Here is a 17,346-nt window from a genome sequence, read left to right on the forward strand (position 1 = left end):
AATAAATCTTTAAAAAAAAAACCAAAACAAAACAAAAATCAGAATTACAGTAATTAAGTTTTAAGTGCTACAAGATATTGAGGGACAATGAGGTGAATCCCTTATTTAAGCACACTTCTCAATCTTGAATCCTGCACACTGGCTGGGCCATCCCTGGCTGTAGGAGGTTCCCATACATTTGGAACCTGTTTTATGATATTAGTACCACCCCACATGCCCAGCCAGGTACCAAAAATGTTTCTAGCTGAGTCACATGCCCTTGCAGCTGGGGAACATGTTTGGTGGGAGACATGTTTGGTGGTGACAGAAGACAAAGTACAACGTCAGCTGCTGCTGAAAAACCACTGTGACTACATGCATTTGTCTTTATGTATTATCTCAAAATGTCTCCCAAGTTTTGCATTTTGCCAATAGAATTTTCTCAAGGTAGAAACAAGGCAGAGACAAGAAGATAATTTTATTTTGCTGTCCAGTTATTTTCTTAAAAATCTTTAATGCTTGATAAAATAAAACAAAATTTTAGTACCATAAAAACCTTCTGACATGTATGATGACTTATCAATATGTACAACTTCAAAAACAAATGCTTCCAGCTTCAAGTGAAGTCATGCTGAACGTCCCAGCTGGGGTCAAGCTGAGGAGGTCTCCTGGGTGACCAAGGTGAGCCTTGGCTTGGAAGAACCTAGATAGTTAAAAATATAAATAAGACCTTCAACGATTTGAGAATCACGGAAAAAAAAGAATGTTTTTGAGACTGAAATCCAGTCATGTAGATCTGGGAAGTCTGTGCTGTTCATCAGATACTAGCAAGCAAATGACACTCTATGACTGTCCAAACTTCAGCTGTCCAGGAGAGGCCCTGCAGGTTCACAGTTGATCTATCAGAAGCAGCGGCTCCCTATGTGGCCCCTTCGGATTATATGCCATTTTTCACCAGCTCATGAACTCCATTCTCATCAATGATCAAGGGTGCATGGAACTCTTTATCTGCCACATAACCTTCAAGGCCCTAAAGGATTGAAATGAAAAGTGTCAGAAAAGTAGCAGGTCTTTGCCCCGCAATGCTGGCCTGGTAGCTGCACTGAACATTTAAAGTGTTATGCCAAAAGCTAGGTAGAAAGTAAGAATTTATTCTTCACATGCTTTGTAGACCAGACTTAATGGATTTATGGAATCATAAGACAAACATCACAAGAAATAAAAAATGTTGATTTCTTCCTTTTTGGTTTGTGTTACTTTCTAATTGACTATCTCTGCTGCTACAGCTAAATAATAAGTAACTCCAGGAAAATGTATGTAAGCAGAACAGTTGGGAACCTCAACTCCACAGGTCTGTAAGGTATCAGTGCTAGTATTTGAACAAAGCAGATAGATGCCTAGGAAGAAAACTTAACTGTATTACAAAAGCAGCCAGCCAATTATAAACTACTTATTTCATTTTTAAAAGCATTACTACGTAGGCATTAATGGGTGGGTGAAGCACACAAACATTACAGACTTCTGTTGATGGCAGGTAACTACCATTTACGGGATGGATGAAAGACCCAGCAGAAGTTCTCTCCTCTGCTCCCTCCCTGGCGGAGCTCCACCTTCTCTGAAACAAGTCTGTTGCAACCTAAAGCAACGCCAGGGCCCTGCTGGTAAAGTTTCCTTTCAACTGGTAATACATATATCCACAGGCTCCCTCGTGCTGATCACAGTGTGTGCTGCGGCATGACCCACATGAGCTGACTAACATCGACACCTTCAACCACCTACCGCCACTTCCTGATGATGAAGGGAAGTGAAGCCAACTTACCTCTCCGGCATAAGAGATGAGCGGGGAGATCTCACACTGGATCGGAACATCATTGGCATCTTTCAAGCTGAGGGAAAATACACAGGCTTGTTAAAGATGCTGCTTGCCATGACATTTGCTAGTATAAAATACAGACCACGCTGTCTTCCTCTGACAGAGAAGCTCGTAGGTAACAAAATTCTAGCTAAAGAACGGAGCCTGCCCTGGAGCCTATTCTGCACTGACTGCCCTGAAAGTCAGCACATAGTCACCATCAGATACAAAGCACTTGAACAAGTTCCTATAATTCCACCAGCTCTTACATACTACCCTCTTATGTAATCTCACTTCCGATCTCAGGAAGTTCACTAAAAAGGGACTATTGATTAGACACACACTGTGTGCCAAGCCCACGGATAGGCCTCTCGACTCCTTCACAGCTATTTTAATTCTCACAACACACAACCTTGCAAGTCAGATCCTAACATTGACAAACGCTCTAGTGGTGCACTGTCCACATAGTAACCAAGGTGCTACTTAAGCTGAAAATTTCAAACTTCAGTTTCTTGGTTGTTGTGACCTCCCAACCTTTGAGGGTCTGACCCATTGTTTTCAAAGGATAGCAACCCAGCCACCTAACACCAGTCCCCTGCAGAACAAGCAGAACCAGTTTCCCGCCTTTTGGGGAGGGGTCTTGCCCCGCCTATATATAGTTGGAGAGATTCATTAAAGTTTGAGCCTTGAGCAAGAAATCATGCCTTGACCCCATGTGTTTCCCTTGTCACCCTGTTTTCTATCCCCATCTCTTCTTCCAGGGAACCCAAGATGTTCACATGTAGTCGCGGGTGGCTACAGGTGGTAACAATCACAACCATACTGGACAGCACAGGTAGAGAACATTTTGTTCTTTGTTCCATGATTTCCCAGTATAAGATTTTAGTCTCTTGTATTAGCTAATTCATTAATATGACTCAAAACACTGTTACCAAAGGTGCCTTCTTAAAGCACTAGGGCAGAAAGTACCAAGGCAAAGACAAGGCAAAGGCATTGTTTGCCAATTCTAGGTCACAATCTGATACTTTATAGATATTTGGAATTCTGAATTTCTAGATAGTCTAACAACAGTCAATAAATAGTGTTTTCCTTACAGTCAGTCCTTGGAGAACGGTGCTATCTCAAGAATCTCGCCAACAGTAATTCAGAATGCACATCAGTTTGTATACTGCTTGCCTACCAGGCATGAGGCTCTGAGTTCAATACCTAGCACCGTGGAAATCATGCATGGTGCTGGAGGTTTGTAGTCCCAGAACTCAGTAGGCAGAGGCAGAAGGATCAGAGGTTCAAGGCCTTCCTTGCCTACATAGTGAGTTCAAGGCCAGGCCTTACTTCTTAAGGATCAATAATAGCACTCTTGAGTTGGACTGACAGTCCACTTAGCAGGGGGTAAATCATACCTGGAACTCAAAGTTTAGTCAATCACCCAAGGCTGCTTAGAGGAGAAACAATACTGCCATTTTACTAAACAGGTATAATTTCTAACTAAATTCTGAATATCTATCCTTACACAAAAAGATTAGCATAGCTCTCACCTCTCTCACACACAAAAAAATCAAAACAACAAAACCAACCTCTCTTTGCAACAACTAGTCAAAATACAGAGAAAAAGTGATTGTGGGTGCCCTGCCCCAATTAATACACCTACAACTCCTGTAGCAAAGGCTCAGGGAACATCTCTGAAGAGGAGGCTGAAAGACTTTAAAGCCCAGAGAATCAGGAAAACTGTGATATTGTTTCCCTAGAAATGACAAGGAAGCTTCACCCATGATTCCTGAACAATACAGCTACCTGAACAAGGACCACATCAGTAGCCAAGCTGACATTAAAGGGAGAAATCTCACCTGGTCCCACCCCAGACAAAGAACTACAGGCAGCAAAGGAATGCTCAGAGCAGAAGAAACAGTCCCAGGGACAAGCCCTCAAATTGGTCATCCACTACCAAGTGGTCAGCCCTAACATTATATACATGCAAGTAACACTAAACAGATTAGGACAGAGCAGGCTGTATTTACTACAGATTTAGGTATTTACACACGCGCACATGTGTGCACGTGCACGCGCGCGCGCATGTGTGTGTGTGTGTGTGTATAAATTTACATAGATATGCATATATACAGATACAAACATACATAAATACATACATACATACATATATACATACATTCATATATCACCAAGAGCCAATAATTTTGAGAGGAACCAAAGAGGGATGGGAGATGGGGGATGGGAGATGGGGGATGAGTTGAAGGGAAGAAAGGGAAGGGGAAAATGATGCAATAATATTTTTAAAAGATAAAATAACTTTAAAAAAATGATTTTTTTTAGCCGGGCGGTGGTAGCACACGGGTGTAATCCCAGCACTCTGGGAAGCAGAGGCAGGCGGATTTCTGAGTTCAAGGCCAGCCTGGTCTACAGAGTGAGCTCCAGGCCAGCCAGGGCTATACAGAGAAACCCTGTCTTGAAAAAAACAAAACAAAACAAATGATTTTTTTAAAAGAGAAAGGAAAAATGGAAGGAGGGAGAGAGAGAAAGAGAGAAAGAGAGACAGACAGACAGACAGAACATGACTATATTCCCAGCACTTGAGGCACACACAAAACCCAGCCTGTTTGTAGCCTCAAGCTAAGATCTTCGGAGAAAGGCTCCTTAGGCTAGTCAGAGCCAGTGTTTCTCTAGGTAGGTCCACTCAAGGCTCTCCACGTCCTGCTCCAATGCCTACATCCTGCTGCTTCTCGCACAGTGAGTCACATAGAGCAATGGAGACCAGTCTTGGGAGTAGACCAAGTGATCTCTCTCAATCACAGCCCCTCTGACTACAGAAACCACACCCACCCTCCAAGGTTTAGCACCAGCTCCAACATTTCCCCATCCCCCACTTCTCTTCTGAGCAACTGCTACTCTTCACTGATAAATGTATTAGATGCCTGCATGCCAAAATGATCGCACAGTGCCTGACAACATCTCTTACTGTTTATGGCTCTGTGCCTTGAACCCCAGTAGACTGTTAGGAAGGACTTGTCTCTTCTGCGTGTGGACACAAACTGCAGCTGCAGGCCTGGGAGCTTGCTAGAGAAATGACTGAACCAACCCCAAAGGGGTTGTGCCAGTCTAGTGCCAAGAAAAGAGACAAGACATAGGTTTTCCCATATATCTGCCATATTCTTATCACAAGAACCCTCTGACACCTCCAGAGAAGCTCAGTCTAACTAAACCAAATATGAAAAATGGAGGCCTACCACATTGGCAGGACACAGAGCCCAAATCAGTTAATCGCCTGAAGTATTCAGTCACTATGATGGCAATGTGGTTTTGAACCCAAGAAACAAATTTACAACTGGTCTGAATATGCAATTCCTGTTCTCACCCTGAAGTGATAGTTCTTGAATCTAAATGGGACAGAAGTAAGAAAACAAACTTCAATAAGCAAATTTAGAGGCCCTGCAGGAGCGACGAGAGAGTGGTCGTCACCAAAGCTCCACACTCAGCTTATTGGTGAAACAGCCCAATAGCCAGCTGGGCCCTAATATCCTCACCACGCAAATTCTTAGCAGCTAACAGTAAGTTAAGATAAAAAATAAAAAAGTTACTTTTGTCACTCCACATCCTTGCTTTTATTCTTCAAAGTCTCTCCAACTTACTTTTTCTCTGTCTTACATAAAATATTTCCATTTCATATTTCATCTTTAAAACATGTATTTATTATTGGGATGTGTGTGTGTGTGTGTGTGTGTGTATGTGTGTATGTGAGTGTGTGTGTGTGTGTGTGTGTGTGTGTGTAACATCTGGAACCAGAGTTACAGATAGTTGTGCTGCCATGTGGGTGCTGAGAATTGAACCTGGGTTCTCTGAAAGATCAATCAATGCTCTTAACCATTGAGCCATCTCTTCAGCCCCTAAATCTAACTTTTAAAGGGCAGCAAAAGCATCAGCTGACCTTTTAACGATAAAGGTAATAGCAAGAGTAATACAAAAACCACAATAAAAAATCTTGTCACTAACCAGGTGAGAGGGGATATGCTATTTCTAGCTATAAAATGACCTGCTAATAAAGAAAAACAAAAAGATATATACTTTAAAATCTAAATAACTCAATGATGAAAACAGTGACCTAGCCATATATGGTGGTATGTGGCTATAATCCCTGCACTTGAAGACACACAGGAAAACAGAGTTCCAGGACAGACTTGGCTGAAAACCAAGACCTTTTCTCAAAATAAAAACAAAGCCAAAAAGTATTCAAATAAAATAAAAGATGTCTTCTCCATATTAGAAGCTGCTGAATATCAGAAGTAGTCAAACTCCATCCTGAGAGCACATATATTCAATGCAGTAAAATACGTTTGCAGAATGCTGCTTCATCTTGCTTATGCTACACAGTGTACAGGGACCAACTGTGTTCTCCCGCCTGTAACCTGCCCTGCATCCCACAGCTCTACACAGCACTATGGGCTCAAACACCCACGCTCACATTCTTTAGTAAGGCATGCTCCCCACTTCCTGCATGCACAGATTCTGAGTTAGTGTTCCCCAGACAGATACCTGCCACCAGGAAAGCAGTGCGCCCACACACCAGAGTAAATCCTCCTCCCTCCAGAACCCAAAAGGCAGACCACTAAACTACAGTGCCGGTTAGTGCGGAGAGAAGCACAGCCCCGTCACCATGCACTGCAGGCAGCTGGCATATTTACTTGTGATTGACATCAGCTGTGATGGCCTCTGACTGTCCATTGGTAGCACCGCTATGTAGGAACAAATACGAATTAATGGGAATGGAAACAAATAATAGCAAATGATGAAGTGGAGCTGCAAAATACTTAACTGGAAGGCATACCCTTATGGTGAATCATAACTCTGGCACAATAAGCAGTTAAAAAAAATATAAATCCAAAAACCAAACTCAATGGAAGATGAGCATGGGGATGGTGTGACGTGTCACAGAACAAGCTTGTTGAGAAGGCAGAGCCTGCCCAACTGGCCTTGGACTAAAAGACAAGCTAGCACTGTTCCCCCAGTAGACTCCGTCACAGTACAGTGCACTCCACTGCCCAGTGGACCAATGTTTGAGGCTTTTTAGCACTTTGGTGCATGAAGCCAGAATCTTACCTCTTAAGAACAAAAATTAAGCCAGGTAGTGGTGGTGCACTCCTTTAATCCCAGCACTCTGGAAGCAGAGGCAGGTAGATCTCTATAAATTTAGGGCCAGCCTGGTCTACAGAATGAGTTCCAGGCCAGCCAGGGCTACATAGAGAAGACTTGACTCAAAAAACAAAAAACAAAAACAAAAACAAAAGCAAGCAAAAAGAAGAAAAATTAAACAGCAAAATAATTTACTTAAGTACAAAAACAACAAAAGATTTAGAAAGGGGCATTTCAAGGTGCCAGCAACTTTTATTATAAGATAAAGGATTTAGGTTAAAAGTGTTTTATCTGAAATGCGGAAAGCTCCAAGTGCCTTTTTTCTTATCACCTAAAACCCGAAATTCCGCTGAGGTCTGCATCTCAGCGAATGTAACTGGCATCCGCTTTCCTTCAAGGCTCCTTCTCTAGTGCCATGGTAAGAGGGTGGCACGGACAGACCATGGGTAAGGAAGGTCTCGGTGGGTCTCACAAATAGACATACGGCAGCAAAAAACGACTTCCATGGTTTCTCTTAAAATATGTAACTACTTACGTAACTACTTTAAAAATAAATAAGCAAGATCGAGGGATACATCAGAGAGAAAAGAAAGAAACTCAAAGCAGTACACACACACAAAAGCCAAGGCGGTGACTTACCGGGGGATAGCTGGGAGGCGAGAGCCATTTTCATCTATGAAGTGTCCCCCAGCATTGAGGACCCAGCAGTGGTGAAGGGACATCAGAGCATGCCTTGCAGTGGTCGGGTTGTCCTTCCCGTTCTGACTGTCTGCATTCTTGAGTGGGGAGAACTCGTCTTCCCGTAACACTTCGTACACCACAAACTTCCTAGAGCAGAGAGCCACAGAGACTTCATTCACAGGGAACAACTGTCCACACATCCCTGACTCCTCTCAGCATACCTACAGCTTTGGGACTCAGTGACAAGGTTTCTTCAGCCAATTTTAAGTGATCACAAATAATATTTATCACTAATCCAAAGAGAAACAGAACTTTCTTCTCCATTGAAAAACATAAACTCTTCACTACAACTCTCATTTCAGACGAGAAAGAAAAAACTTTAGGGGGAGGGGGATGCGATAGGGGGTTTTCAGAGGGGAAACAAGGGGATAGCATTTGAAATGAAAGTAAGAAAATATCTATTTAAAAAAAAAACTTTAACATACAAAGCTCACATGTTTTGAGAGAGGGAAGCATGTGGGAAACAGACAGACTCACACTCATGGCCCAAGCACTTAGGAAGTGGGAGGCAGAAAGATCGGGAATTCAAGCACATCCTGGCTACAGAGCCTGACCTGCATGGACCCTGTCTGAAAACAGTAAACAGGACAGAAAGGGAAGGAAAGAAAGGCACATGGCTGAGTATGGATGTTATACGACTAGCCAGTTCTCTGCATTTTCACACTGGCCAGGACCTGAACCATCTATCTCAACATGCAATCTGATCTTCACAGTTCACTGAACACACTGAACAACACTGAACACGAACAGGTCAGTTATGCTAAACAAAATTAACAAGCTATTTATATTAATCTCTATAGTATCTCAGTAAAAAAAGAAATGACTTGAGCAGTTTTGCAAAAGTGGAGCCACAGAGACTCCACTAGATAACGCCCACTGACTTCTGATTTTTAGTTGTACTTCCGGGCAACATGGACGGACCATAGCCCTGAAGTGGCTTGAGCCTGGAGAACAGCTCGTGGACACGACGTTTGGCTGAAACCCACGGTCATGTGACCCCTAGCCCAGCTTCCTGTCTGACAGTAAAAAGCAGCATTTCACAGCATACACTTGATCTTACTGGTGCTATTCAAAGCATACTTTGCAAACTGGAAGATGTCAAAGACAAATTTTTCCATCTTTATTCCATTTGGCTTGTCTGGCTTAATTAAGTGCCCCTGGGAATCCACATATGGAATCTTCTTTTGAGCCACATGGTGCTGCAACTGAGGTTCATAAACACTAAGAAACAAAGGGGGAAAAGATATCATCACTTTTCAATTCAAAATGTAAAAAAAACAATGAAAATCCTCAGGCACACGTGTATCAACAAGCAACACTGACGTTTTCCCGAGTGAAAGGTATTTAAGTTCCAGTTCATGTGTAAATACTATATACCTTGATTCCTCCTAGAAAATTTAGATAATGATTTCTACATTAAGAAAAAATTCTAGACATGGCCTCCCTCACACGTGTGGCAGGCACGTGGAGGCAGGAAGACCATGCACCAGGGAAAGCCTGCCTCGCAGACCCAGCGCCTGTCAAAGTGACACGGCTCAGGTAAAGCAATCATGATGGAAGGAGTTGTCCCTAGAGAACGTCGGTCCTCAAGATAACAAGTGAGTTCTGTGGAGCAGGCTTGGGGTTTCTTCTACCCAGCTCCCGAAAAGGTTCAGTTTCTAATTAGCAATAACAAGAAAATATTAGGGTTCAAATTTTGTTCATACTTGACAACATCTCTCAGGAACGGCACAGTGAAGAAGTGATTGGCGATGTTCCCCGCGTTGAACAGCAGCCGTCCGTCCGAGCTGCGCTTCTGAGCTGTCGCCAGAGAGATCTCGCTGTACTCCACCACCTGGTATACACCGTCCACCCGGCAAACCACTCCGACTGGCTCCGTGGGGTTCGTTTTCTCTACCACCTGCCCACCAGACAGACAATAGCAAGGGGAGAAACTCATTAAAGGCTCTTTTGGAAAAATGCCATATACGTTTTGCTTATGTCATGTTTCAATTCAATCCAAGAGAGGGAGTTAACTTAATTTTTATTAAAAATTGATTATATACTTTGACATATTTCTTTCCGATCAGAAATGAGGGACATTGTGTCCTTCCTCCATATCACATACCAAACCAGAGGTAACACACCACTACTAACACACAACCCAGAGGAAGTTAGGGGACAGGGATGACTAGATGAAGAGACTTCCCCAAATACCTTGCATTTCTGATTTTACTTGTCCTTAACCACACTTAGGTACTTAGAAAATAAGATTAAGTTTCTTTTGGCGTCCTAACACCAGAGCTGCACAGAAGCACAGAAGGCATTCTGTCTGTCTGTCTGTCTCTATCTCTGTCTGTCTCTCTCTTTCTTTAACGTGCCCAGATCATTGCTCCATTTGAATTGCTTCTTTAATTTTCAGTCAACAATGAAGTGCTTCCCTTATTTTTCAGAAACCTGGAAGGATAAAAGTAAAGCAGGCAGATCACCCAGCTCCCACTCCAACTTAAATCAGAAGAATAAACATATCTCTTACATGCGGTATTTCAACTGAGGTACAACAGTCTATGCCCTTAAGTTTTATGAAAACCAGAGATTTACTCATTTAATAATGGCTCTGGGCTGACAGGGGAAATGGGGAAAGAGTGTCTATCAACTTCGAGAAGGGTGGTGGTGAAGCTCACCTTTAATCCCAGAACTCAGGAGCCAGAGACAAGTGGATCTCTGAGTTTGAGGCCAGCCTGGTCTACAGAGCAAGTTCAAGGACAGCCAGGGCTATACAGAGAAACCTGTCTCAAGAAAACAAGAAAGAAAAAGTCTGAGGGCAAAAATAAAAACATGAAATTCTTACCGTCCCTCAGGTGAGCCTAACCTGTCTCCCATAACAGCTTAAATACCTGGAAGGAAACCATGGACTAGCTATACACTGCACCAACATAAAAGCAAGGTCCAAGCGGAGCCTGGTGGCCTATACTGCTGTAATAGAAGCTCTCGAGAAGCTGAGGCAGGAGGACTGCTTTAAGCATTAGGCCAGCCTGGATTACAGAGTGAGACCTAGTTAGTTAGTTAATTAATTAAATGTTCAGATGAAGTGAGTAACCAATTTGAGAATCAGATAAGTAAAGAGAGTACCTGAAGGCATTGTTTTATAATGCAGGGTGTAGCAGAGTGTTTTCAAAAATCTGTCCTGACCTGAAAAGCATACTCTAAGTCTATATGGACTATTATTACCAGTCAGCTTACATCTTTGCTTCAGTGACTGACTTCTTAAAGTATGCAGGGCTCAGGATAGTCTCAGTCTCCTGCTGGCAAGCAAAGCAACCAATAAGTACTTCATTTGCATAGCACTTAGAGACTCAGGCTGGCTGCTTCAGGGATTCCTATACTTGTAAGTGCCTGTGTAGTCAACTGTTGTCACAGAGGGCAGTCAGAGGCTGTCCATACTCCTGCTAGTCAAGCTCCCAAGAAGCTCCACAGGAGCTGCCTTCCTGGGCAGAGAATTCTCAGCCAGTCACCACGCCACACCCCACAACCAACCAACCACAAGAAATAAAACCTAACCACACCCATTTACATTGATCACACTTAGTCTATGGCAAAGGATCTGCTTCCATTTGGCATCTACATAGTATAAAAGTCTAAATTACAAAAGAAAGAATTTTCCAACTACATAAACTTGGAGGTCAGTTATATTATAAAGAAAATTTTTATGGTATAAAATTAAGAGAGCTGATCAATAGTTTATAATGTTTTGAAAAGCAAGGATCCAAGATAACACAACTAGTAATTGCTTAGAATGTGATGTTTTGTTTTGTTTCTTCTCTTTAGATAATGTTTTATTTTGTGTTCTTGATTTTAAGGGGCTTTGCTGTTGTATTCAGTTTTTATTTTATTTGTTTTTATTTTTTGAGAAAGAACTTAAAAGTTGGGTGAGGGAGATAATCTAAAGGACTTGGGGAAGAGAGGAAGAATATAATCAAATTTAAGAATGTTTTAAGTAATAAAAATATAATTAAAAAGAATGTGTCTGATATATTTTAATATCTTAATTGACAAACAAGACTAGCTAAGTGGCATATATCTGTAACACCAGCACCTGGAAAGCAGAGGTGAACTTAAGTCAAGTCCCAAAAAAGAAAGTTAGGAGGAGAGAAAAATTTGTTAACTAACTTTTGTAAAAATTTTAACTATGTCAATCTAATCTTCACTGGGTTCCATCTGAGTTCTTATTCATTCAGAATGACTACATCTTAAATGCCAGACCCAACACTAAGTGCTGAGTCTGCAGAGGAAAACCACAGCTAGCCTTAGGCTGCAGCTGACAGAGAAATTAGCACGCATGTCTCTGTGTGAGCGGTGCACACAGTGTGCACAGCAGTCTCCAGCACACAGGACTACTCTCTGGGGTAGAGCTGAAGTGAGAGAGTAAGGGCTGGGAACCGGGAACCGGGAACCCCAGCTCGGCTTCTGCAGACACGGTTAGCGACCCATAGCCTGGGACTCTCTGAAAGAAGAATGCCCATCTCTTGGATCAAATGGGGTGGTCTTGTAGTCTTTACATTGACTCTGAAGCTTCTATCTGGTAAAGATTAAGGTTCTGTCTCAGAAGGAAGAGTGACACTGAGTGGAACAGGTCAGAAATGCACTGCTGTGCTGCAGTGGTTTTTCAGCTTGCCAGCCACTTACTATTCAATTTGCCGTTTCCACTACAATTCAGTAGCGATTAAACACATGGCATGTGCCATCAAGTATGTGATTAGACCAACGCCTTAATTAGATGAACTAAATCAATGATTCTCTTCAAAGTCAAAGAGTCTTATGTTGGATGTGATGGTTCATGCCTATAATTCCAGCCCATTAGGAAAACTAAGACAGGAGGGCAGCCATGAGTTTCAGGTCAGCCTAGGCTAACAGCAACACCTGTCTCAAAGAAGATAAAAGTCTTATTAGACCTAATACTTTAACCTCTCAAAACTTGATTGGCTAAATTTTGGGCTTCAGCTTCTGAATATAACTAATTTTTAGACTAATGTGGAAAGAAATTAATTTATAATAGAAAATCTCTAACCATGGTGTGTGTGTCTCTCTCCCTCCCTCTCTCTCTCTCTCTCTCTCTCTCTCTCTCTCTCTCTCTCAGATTTTACACACACACAATTGCTGTCTTCAGACACACCAGAAAGAGGGTATCGGATCCCATTATGGACAATTGTGAACAATCATGTGGTTGCTAGGAATTGAACTTTGGACTCTGAAGAACAGCCAACTGCTCTTAACCTCTGAGCCATCTCTTGAGCCCTTGAGGTCTCCTTTTTAACAGACACTTCACGTCACATATGGCCCACCTTGTTTTTGTCAGAGCACACATGGTTTCAATGTTTACATCAAACACATACAAGCATTCTACAGTTTAATATCTTCACGTTTATATTTAAATGTGTATCTATTTTGGAGTGATTTTGGCATGAGTTTTGAAGAAGAGATATGCTTTACTTAGCCTATTTTCTCATTCATTTTTATAATTTGAAATAATCTACTTTTTAGTTTATTATTTCATTTTTAAATTATTATAATTATGTTTATATGATACAGTATAACTCAATAAACATATGCATATGTGATGATCAAATTGGGGTCATTAGCATTTCTACCTCTTTATTATTACCTAATGGTCACTCCAGTTAGAATGAATATAATCAAAAACAGAAAAAGTGCCAGTAAAGAAATGTAGAGAAGGCAACTTTTCTAAAAAAGGTTTTCTTAATCTTATGTTTAGAGATGCTTTTATGCATTACCCAGAGAGGTCAGAAGAGGGCATGGGATCCGCAGGAACTGGAGCCACACTGTGAACTGTTATGTGGGCCTGAGAACTGAACCAGATCCTCTGAGAACAGCAAGTGCTCATAACTACAAGCTATCTTTCAAAGCCCTAAAAAAAGGAAACTCTTACACCCTGTTAGTGGGAATACTAGTTTTACACAGAAGCTATACAAATTGATATGAAATTCCAAATATATTTATCATGTGATTCCGCTATCCCCACTAATTAGTACAAGAAGTGAAGTTAGCAAATCAGGAACTATGTGTCTGTGTTATTGCTGCACTGCTCACAAGAGCTAAGACACAGGATCTACCTAGATATCTTTCAGTGCATAAATAAAGCAAGTGCAATACATAAACACACAATGCTATTAGTAATCCACATACAAAAATAAAAAGTCTCCTATCATTTATACCAAAACAGATGGTTCTGTTGGACATGATGTGAGCCTGTGTTATTTCTTGACCATCTTCCCAGTTTATTCTAAACCTTGCAATCATTTCATTGGATGTCTCCCCATTAGTCTCCATGGGGTCTAACATTATAATTTATTTGTTGAGAATAGAAGCTTTAAAACACTTTTAGAAAAATCAATGTTTGTATCAATATCTTTAAATCTTTTGAAATGTTAAGGTCTCTTCTATTTTATTCCTAGCCTTATCTCTCTCTCTCCTCCTCCCTCCCTCTCTCTCTCTCTCTCTCTCTCTCTCTCTCTCTCTCACACACACACACACACACACACATTTAACTGTTCCTATACACAGCATAACCTCTCTCCACCTTAACAGGGTGCTTATAGTCATTCCAACAGTAATTGGATACCGTTAACTGTCTTTACTCGTAATTTCCACATTTCTGTCTTATACACAGAAAAGCATGAGAACCCTTGTTAAATGCCTTACTGAGGTTTACGCCTGCTATTTCTACCACATCCCCCTTGCCCATCTACTCCTGCAGGAGAAACAACAGGTTAAAGTGCTTGAGCATGCCTTGATAGTAACAAACCCATAACGATGACCATCAGTCACTGTCCCAAGTAGTCACAAACCATCCTCGAATTGTTTACATTCTTATGACAAGCAAGAACTTGTAATCTTCTAGAACCAAATGGAATGGTTCACGCACTCTAGTCAGATAAATGGTTCTAAATTATTCAGATCACCTTAAAAGACTGACAGAGACAATCATTCAAAGGCTCCACAGAGCTGGGACACATTACCTTTGCCCCACAGTCTGCTCCTTTCTGAATGCAGAATCCAATGAAGCGCGGGTCTGCCACTTTTACCAATATGTTGTCCACACAGTAGACATGGAGACTCCAGATGCCTCTTTGCTCCATGTCCTCCACAATGTTTTGGGCTGCAAGAGCCCGGTAGAGACCACCATTCCCATCTGGAAAATAAACAACCCACGAGTGGTATCCCATGACCCACTGTGAAGGCAACTATTAGACTGTTAACATTAAAAGCTCAGATGGCTTTCATGACAAAGTCAAAAATACTGAATAAGAACATAAAGTTTAGGTGTCAAGAGTTAATAGTGCATAGATAGCTTTGAAGTCTCTTTAGCATAATTATGCACAGAATAACATCATTAATGTAAATCCAGGAAACCTCAAAACAATAATTTATCCTATAACATAGGGTACAATGTAACACTTATCAAGCAAAAATTACTTCAGAACATTTTTATTTTTATTAATATTTATGATTCAAATCAGCCCTATATTCATAGCCCAAAGAGGCTTACCTAATGAACTTGTTAAGAAGACAGACCTGAAAACCTATTGAGATTTAAACTGTAAGTAAAAGATTTTCTCTATTTTCATTGCTGTTTTAGTATATTTCTTCTAACAATCTTGACCGTTAAACAATAATGAAAAACTAGATAGCACTCCAAAACAGAGCTAATAATAGTAGTAAACTCTTCTACAAGAAAGAAAGGAAGGGAGGAATAGAGAGAGGGAGGGAAAGACATAGGGAGGGAAGGAAGAAGGGAGGGAGGGAAGGAGGGAGGGAGGGAGGAAGGGAGGGAAGGAGGAAAGGAGGGAGGAAGGGAGGGAAGGAGGAAGGGAGGGAGGGAAGGAAGAAGGGAGGGAAGGAGGAAGGGAGGGAGGGAGGGAGGGAGGGAGGGAGGGAGGGTGTGGCAGCTAAACAGAGTGTGGCAGCACATATGAGTAATCCCAGCACTTAGGAAGTACAGGAATGCAGATCCAGAGTTTAAAGTCCCTTCAGCTAGAGAGTGAGTTGCAGACCAGCCTTACATTAGACCCTGCCTCCAAACAAACAAACAAAAACAGCCTTTTGCAAACAGGAATCCAGATAAATGCAGGCCCACACATGTGAAGGTCTGCTTTGGTCTCTGCTCCTCTCAGTCTTTCCTCCAAGTACAGAATCAGAGAAACTGATGCAGGTTTCACAGCTGAGACTGCTCTCCGGGTCACTCTGTGTGGTAATCAAGCACTACCGTCCAGTTCCAGTAACGGCCATCAGCAGACTGCAGTGTGCACATACTAACTGCAGACATACCAGCCAGGGACCCTCTCACATGCACATGGTGCTGCTTGCGGTCTTACTGTATGTTGATTTTTCTTTGCCATTTAATGTCCCTAAGCAATTAGCTCTGTATGATTTAAAGCCACCTGCAACCTATTGTTTAGCCTCTCGCTACTTTGTGTTTTGTTTTCCCAGTGGTGAGATGTGAACCCAGAGCCTTGTGCATGCCAGGCAATCAATCTAGCAGGGACTCACACCATCAGCTAAGCCTCCTACCTATTAAATAGTGATGCTTCTTTGTTTCAGTACAGCAAATGGTGCGCCAAGGGCACTGCTGTCCATAGAAAACAGTAAGGCAGGAGAATGAACATCCAGAATGCTCTCTAGGACAAACATCCACAAGAAGTGTAAAAATCAATCTAACCATTCACCAATAGACATTTTCAACTTTTTAAAGCCACTGACAATTTGAAGGAAAAAAAAACTGAGGGGAAAAACACTATTTTTTAACATCCAAATCACCACCATTCAAAAGAAAATCAAAAGTTAACGAGTTGTTCCATACTATCAAATAATTCGCCTCTATATAAGGATGATTACAAACCTGGAGCCATAGAGACTTTGTTTTTCTCTTCCAAGATAATTTTCCCATCAAAGCTCATAGCAGGCAGCATTCCCTGCTGGAAAAACACCACGTTCTCCTTTTTCAAACCAAAGAACTTGTGCTTTGTGAAGAACTCCTTCGTTGACTCCATTGTTCGACCACTGGTCATTATATACCTGCAAAAAGAGCTCACGGTATAAGCAAGAATTAAAGAGAAAGCGCACTCATTATTTCCCAGCTGCAGAGACTGTGAGGGCACTTGCTTCCTAATTCACCCACTTTATCTCTTTTCTGGCTCAGACACACTAATTAGCTGTTGTATTTCTTCCAGGGTTTTACCAATCCTTACATATAAAATAAGCCTATAAAAACCTGTTTCCTGAAGCAAAGAACCCATATCTGGAGGTGTAAGTAAACATTTATAGCTCTGTGAAAGTGTATGCTAAAATTAAACTCTTATTCTAAGTAGAGGAAAGATAAAAGTAATACGGGCTAATATTCTCTTGTGGTTCTTATTAAAATATGAAATAGACTCCAGCCTCTGCTCACCATCTGGTTACAATCATATACGTAAAATTATAAATTCTCTTGCCACAAAACTTTAATTCAGGATCTTGAGAGCTGGCTCAGCAGTTAAGACCACTGTCTGCTCCTCCAAAGGGCAGCATTCAGTTCCCAGCATGCACGTGTGGCTCACAACTGCCTCTAACTCCAGTCCTAGGGATCCAGTTCCTCTTCT

At 41.6% G+C, this 17,346-nt stretch overlaps 1 protein-coding gene across 2 annotated transcripts in view; it reads right to left on the reverse strand.

The window, feature by feature from the left end:
• Positions 1-442: 442 nt before the first annotated feature.
• The window catches only part of Uap1 (UDP-N-acetylglucosamine pyrophosphorylase 1), a 31,273-nt gene continuing 14,369 nt past the window's right edge, over positions 443-17,346 (reverse strand). The window contains exons 4-11 of one of the 2 annotated variants that reach the window (XM_052200316.1): positions 16,608-16,783; positions 14,728-14,900; positions 9,418-9,611; positions 8,792-8,932; positions 7,610-7,798; positions 6,523-6,573; positions 1,799-1,865; positions 443-1,009 (exon numbers count right to left, since the gene is read on the reverse strand). In XM_052200316.1, the coding sequence (XP_052056276.1) occupies positions 917-1,009; positions 1,799-1,865; positions 6,523-6,573; positions 7,610-7,798; positions 8,792-8,932; positions 9,418-9,611; positions 14,728-14,900; positions 16,608-16,783 (1,084 nt within the window). In that variant the 3' untranslated portion in view covers positions 443-916. The remainder of the gene's footprint in view (positions 1,010-1,798; positions 1,866-6,522; positions 6,574-7,609; positions 7,799-8,791; positions 8,933-9,417; positions 9,612-14,727; positions 14,901-16,607; positions 16,784-17,346) is intronic. The other variant, XM_052200317.1, reaches the window with a different exon arrangement.

This window comes from Apodemus sylvaticus, chromosome 12 (genome assembly GCF_947179515.1).
Source record: "Apodemus sylvaticus chromosome 12, mApoSyl1.1, whole genome shotgun sequence".
Taxonomy (NCBI): Eukaryota; Metazoa; Chordata; class Mammalia; order Rodentia; family Muridae; genus Apodemus; species Apodemus sylvaticus.